Source organism: Rhagoletis zephyria, unplaced genomic scaffold (genome assembly GCF_001687245.7).
Source record: "Rhagoletis zephyria isolate East Lansing unplaced genomic scaffold, Rhagoletis_zephyria_1.1 Rzeph_scaffold_08484, whole genome shotgun sequence".
Lineage (NCBI taxonomy): Eukaryota > Metazoa > Arthropoda > Insecta > Diptera > Tephritidae > Rhagoletis > Rhagoletis zephyria.
In genome coordinates this window covers 8,330-14,801 of record NW_016165564.1, presented here as the reverse complement: position 1 = coordinate 14,801, position 6,472 = coordinate 8,330, and the positions used below count along the sequence as shown (strand labels likewise).

The 6,472-nt window shown below is 37.8% G+C and overlaps 1 protein-coding gene across 1 annotated transcript; it reads right to left on the bottom strand.

The window, feature by feature from the left end:
• Positions 1-237: 237 nt before the first annotated feature.
• Positions 238-2,592, bottom strand: LOC108375079 (uncharacterized). Its single transcript, XM_017631159.1, has one exon. The coding sequence runs from the start codon at positions 2,590-2,592 to the stop codon at positions 238-240; it is 2,355 nt and encodes a 784-aa protein (XP_017486648.1).
• Positions 2,593-6,472: the final 3,880 nt, after the last annotated feature.

Sequence of the window (6,472 nt, the reverse complement as noted above, 5' to 3'; positions counted from 1 at the left end):
TAAACAAACGGCTGGGGGTACCGACTCTGGAACAGGCAACATAAAGTTGGCCATGTGAAAAACATGATTCCTCCAAATTCACACCACAAACGTTAAGTGTTTGCCCTTGAGCTTTGTTGATGGACATCGCAAATGATAAACGCACAGGATATTGTAATCGTTTGAATTCAAATGGCATATCAGTTGGAATCATAGGGATACGCGGTATTAAACAAACTTCTCCTTTTGATTTACCAGTTAAGATGTAGCTTCAATCAAATTTGGCAATAAATTTTTCACTGCCAATCTGGTGCCATTACACAGTTTTGGTGGATTAATATTTCGCAATAATATAATCAAAGAACCCACTTTCAGATTCAAGCAGTGCGGTGGCATACCAGCCGGTTCTAATGAATTTAAAAATTCAGTTGGATAATTCATTGCCTCATCTTGATTCATAGCACTGTCAATTGATTTATATGTCGTGACTACACCTGGGAGTTTTGCTTGAATTTGAAAATTAATGGCATTGATATGAATGTTCTTCGGTGCTAAAATGGCGCGTTCTCTCAACCAATCATGATTTCTGTAATTCTGAAGAATATTTGGAAAAACACATTCAATCAATTCATCTATCGATTTCGTAATTGTACAAAAATTGTTCGGTACAGTGATCAATCCGTTGGTTCTGTCGATTTGTATTTTGCCATCACCAATTTGTAACAATTGTTTTGAAAACTCATGGGCAGCTGGATCATTTTGTAGGTGAATACGCATATTAATGTTCAGTGTAAATTTTTGTACATATCTCCAAAGAACTGATGACTTCAAACAGGCATTTATTTCATCAGCAGGAGTTGACCGAGGAATGACAGGCAATGTTTGTCGAAAATCCCCTGACAGTAATATCAAAGCACCACCAAAAAGCTGTTGGTTACCACGTAAATCTTGCATTGTTCGATTAAATGCTTCTAGTAATTTTTTATTCGCCATTGTACACTCATCCCATAAAATAATTGACGTTAATCGCAGAACTTTTGCCATAGCAGAATTTCTTGAAATATTGCAAGTTGGAGTTTCAATCACCTGTACATTCAATGGCAATTTTAATGCAGAATGTGCTGTCCGACCACCTTCTAATAATGTAGCAGCAATTCCCGAAGATGCAAGTGCCAATGCAATTTTCTGTTCCGATCGAATAGTGGCTAAAATCAGTGATATAACGAACGTTTTGCCTGTACCACCAGGTGCATCCAAGAAATATAACCCACCTGCATTATTGGAAATGGCTTGTATGATTGTGTCATATACATGTTTTTGCTGAATATTCATTTTGGTTATATTCGATTGTACAAATAAACGCAAATCATTAGAATTGAATTCCTGCTCACGTTGCAATTCACGATCAAACAGATCATGCATGTCACGATTTGGTGCGGTCATACCCAATTGTACTAATGTTTTATTTGCAATCCGTAGACACATATCTTCAATTATTATCAAAGCTTCGTTGTACATTTCCAAAGTTATCAACAAATCAGGATTTCTTGCATGATGACGCATACGAATTAAAATATCTTCTGCAATATTATGTTTATATTTATTCCATAATTCAAGTGGATCTGATGGCATACATGTTGATAATATAACGGCAAACAGCATTCGTATTTGTTGAGGATGAGCCGAAATAGATGCATCATGAAGTGTTGAATCCCAATGTGCATCATCCTCCAACAAATGCAAAAGTTGGCATGCTTCACGGTATGTTTCACACAAATGACCGTTGACTGTTCTCAATTCTTGAAATGATTTTGGGCCATTCACGTTAACTAATAACAATCTCAAATAAAAACACTCAACATTGTTTGGATGTACTGTATATATTCTGCCAATTGCATCTGTTTGGAAAATGTCAGGATGCCCATGAACTGCTGTTCCTTGTTTACGTCTTTGAAATTTTTTCGAAGACACATTCCATGTGTAATACTGAGGCACTTCAGAATATAACAAAGTTATCGCAAATGTATCAGTTTCGCATAATTTGAAAAAAGCTGTTAACGTAGTTGCTGGTGGTTGCGCTGCTCTTTCCAATAAATTTGCTACATTAAAATAAACACCTTGGCCATTCTCAAGATGTACAGCCAAGTGAACAACCGCAGGATGTCTTTCGTGCATTGGAAACGACATAATCCTCCATACAGCTTCATTGCTACTAATATAGCGACCCATTTGATACTGAGTAATTTCATCATTTCTATTATCACCAGCAACACCGAAAATAGCCATATCGCTCCCTTTATTTACATACTTGCAAATATATTTAATGGATTTGACAGAATTACAATATTCCACATTTATATGAGCGTTGAATATTTTCGATAATAATGGACAATACGGAACCACCCAACGATTATCAACTTCAACTTCCTGGTTATGCATTCTAATGGTTGCCGTTTTGCCATTATCATTAGGTGATCTACGTCGATACAACGGATATCCGTCATTGCCCGTTATTGTGTCTGAAGTAAATTGCCTTGGGTATCGTTTCGAACACTTTTCATCAATCATACATGGTGAATTCACATTTAGTTCACCGCACGGTCCATGTATCATGTTTTTAACGACAACTTGAAATAACTCAGGATCAGCAGTGTGATTAGGAATTTCAGCTGATATAAGGTTATCGATTTGATCCGGAGTTATTTTATGTACCAGCCAAATTAGTATATGTGCGTGCGGCAATCCCCTTTTCTGCCATTCGATGGAGTACATATGGCAACGCACCTCCCCAAATACATATAATTTCCCAATTAAATCCATAAGTGCTTTACATTTTTGCCGAAAAACACGCGCAGTAATGTCATGACGATCGGTTGTCGACTGTCCTGCAAATAAATTGTTTTTGATGTCATCCCACTGCGAGTTCCCAATTGGTTATATCTGGAGTCCTTAGTTACCCAGCGAAAAGAAAAGTCCTCTTTTCATTAGCATTTATCAACAACTTACAATGGATACTCATGTGGTTCAAACACATCCTAGGGTTATCCAGGTCCACGTTTTGGTCTATATCTCGAGACCCTAGTTACGGAGGGGCATTAAAAATACTCTATACTATAGCAATCATCAACAGCTCCCATTTGCTACCCATATTGTACAAACACATCCTTAAGTTATCGGATAGGTGAGCCCGTTCTTGAGTTATAAAGTCACAACGAAAAATGGCATTCATTTTTATATATATAGATTTGTTTCTGACGAAGTTATGAACTAGGCAAGTACTACGAAATAATAAATAATTCTTCCATGGCATGCCGTACTACCAAATACATAAACAAATACGTTTACAATTGCATTATAGTAAGCCAAGTGTTGAAATTATATGCCAATGTAAGCAAACACCAAACGAAAGACGTAAGAAGCGCAAGTAAGTATTTATTTAGGCAATAAAAATGGCATGAAAATGCATATGTCACGCGAAAAAGTATTTTAGACGACAATTCGTTGACGTGTGATTACTCTAATCATAACACGATAACAACAAGAAAAATTTTATTATTATTTAGAAAGATACTACATAATAAGACGCATAAACTTTTTTGAAGAATGTTAGAGAAATATTAAATAAAAAAAATATAAAAATCAAACGAACCAAAAAGTGTTGACAGCTTAAAATATACGCATGTACAGAAATAGAAGTTGCATTGACGCTAACGAAATAATGATGTCTGACATGTGAGCTTTTGCGAATGAAAAATTGTGGTTCTTTCTTTTCTTGCTGCATATACATATATATGTATGTAGATCTTGAAAGCATTTGGCGAATAAGAAACAATGCATAGTTAGGCCAATATGGAAAATAAAAGTCTTTATCTTGCACTTAGTTAGTTTTGAAGCAAAATTTCCCAAAAGGTCTTATGGTGGACTTAGGCAAGTTTGATAATGTATCGATTCCTTTGAACATAATATGATTGGGTGGAATGGACTTAAGCAGGTTAGGAGGGCGTGTATAGACTATTTCATACTTTAACTCGGAAGACCTAAACGTCCATTGTAAGTTCCCTCTTTAAGCGGATGTCATAAGAAGACACGTACCTATAATTGAAGAGGCGTGAACCCAAGCGCTTGAGGAGCTTCGTCTGTAGGCCTGGGTGTCGACTCACAAAATGGTCAATTGACTCTTACTCATCCTCATCATGGCAGCCTCTGCAGAGAGTAGTTGTTGGTTGGTATTCGCCACCGTTGAAGCATTGGTTGCTATAGCACAGTGTCATGTAATGACGCCGGTAAGGACTCTTACTGCAGATCTCTTGAGTTTGAGTATGTCCCTTGTCTTTTTCCTACTAAGCCGCAGCCATAATAATCTTGTGATCTCACAGCCTCCTCCTTTTTCACAAGTTATTCGTCGCGGCCACGGTGTATTTATCAATTTTCCTAACGTTATCACTAAACGGTGGTAGTACGGAGCTAAGTGTCCGCTTCTTATACCGGCATCTCCGAGCCGCATCTAGCTATCTCATCAGCCGACTATTTCTTTCAATATTGATACGTCCGGGGACCCTGCATAGAATTGATACGGCTCAGTGATGCCAGAGTGGTGCGAAATTTCCATACAATTCCCGATTTCACTATTTTAGATCCTATTGCCTTCAGTGTTGCCTGACGGTCGACATAGCGGCTTTGTTTTCTGGAACTCTGCTACTACAGAATTTTGCCTTCTCACTGCCCTTTCCTTAGTATCTTACGTAGAGGGCACTGAGAAGGCAACACTTTTCGATAGAAATAAAACGCTTTAAGTAAAATACTAGTCGCTCTCTCTCTCTAGGATAGATCTCTGATTGGTTGATCTGCAGGTCCTTCTAGTAGACACCGGCTCCGGTTTCTTGATCCATTTTTGAACCGTCAGTGTAGATGGATATACCTCCCTCTGCTACTGGTACTCCTGCATCCCACTCATCTCTAGTCGGGAACCTATTGGGTATCATCGTATTGAAGTCCCAAACAGGCGTCATGTAATCAGTGTTGACTTCTTTGTCAGCTTTAATTCCATTTAGCCGGCCCCTTTTTATTTCATTCAATATTGCTGCATGCCCGAAATTGCTTACCTTCCACGTTTTGGCGCCTCAGAGCGCTCTTTGCGGCCGTACCATGGATGAAAATATGCAGCAGTTGCAAGTGAAGTATTTATCATGTGAAGCCCTTCCTGAGGTGCGCTACTCACTGCCCCCGATTTATCAGGGCATACGAGTCGTTGCCCTTTTGCTATTACTTTCCTGTTATTGCCTTTGTCTAGGGCCCGCCACCATACTAAATCATTAACTTTAATATTTTTTTGTTTGATCTTCTCGACATTAGTTAGTCCCACTGCTGTTGGCTTATTTTTATTTGTTCAGTATGTGTGCATTGCACAAAAACCATCGAAAAATTTCCGCTGTGGACTTAGGCGGTTGTGATATAGAGCGACTCATATGTAATTGGGAAATATTTTAATGCCTTCTTTGGTTTTTTATTTTTCTTTAGTTTTCCTTTTCCTGGTTTTTGCTGCGATAGCCTCCCACATTCTGACTCAGCACTTTTCAAATACAATATATTAGTAAAAAGACACTCTTACGCCATCCATAAATATGAGTATGCTTCTCCTCTCCGCGTCTTAAATATTGTGTTCCATTTTCTCTTTATCATGCGATTCGTTTGCCATTCGCGTGAGCAAAGTTTTATTTTATGTTATGATTATTGTTATTTGTTATTTTATCGTTTCACATATACATACATATATATATATATTAATGTTGTTTGGTGAGTATTTGTCTCCAATACGATTGATTAGATACCAACGAATTTCATATTTAGAACAGGGGTCTTTTTGCGTGCTAAATGGGCGTATGTAAGTGTTTAGTCTGTTTCGCAAACTCTTCTGCCTCAGCAGCTTGTTTTATAGCTTTTTCTTTAGTTTTTACTATTTTCGCTTAAGTTGTTGTAGTAGCTCAATACATTTTAATATTTTATACTTACGATATAGCTAATGTTGTGGAAAAAATGTTTTGATTTGGTGGGCGATAAATGTGTTTGTGTATGTGTTTATGTGTGTATATAAATACATATTTGTAAAGCGAGCAAGTTTTCTTCCAAACGAAGGAGAATGTCTAGACCTCATAATCAGTGCACAAATTTAATTACTTGGAATATCAAATTATAGAGAAAAAAATTATGTAGTCTTTCGCTCAACTACACTTGCCATTACTTTAATCGAGCTTGCACAGCAGATATTATTTCAGCTTTGTTCGCAGCCAGTGTACTGCCTGCCTTTACCCTCCGTAAAAACCATCTGCCGTGGCCTAGGGATTTCAGAAGTCTTCAAGAGGCCTTCAAACTCCGTCGCGCCAACAGAAGTTCCAGAATCGATATCAAGGGATGTCACTCCGGTTGTTGGAGTTTCGTTGAGCTCAATCGCCAGCACACTGATTCTCAAACCCCTTAAAGCTTCGTCCACTTTATA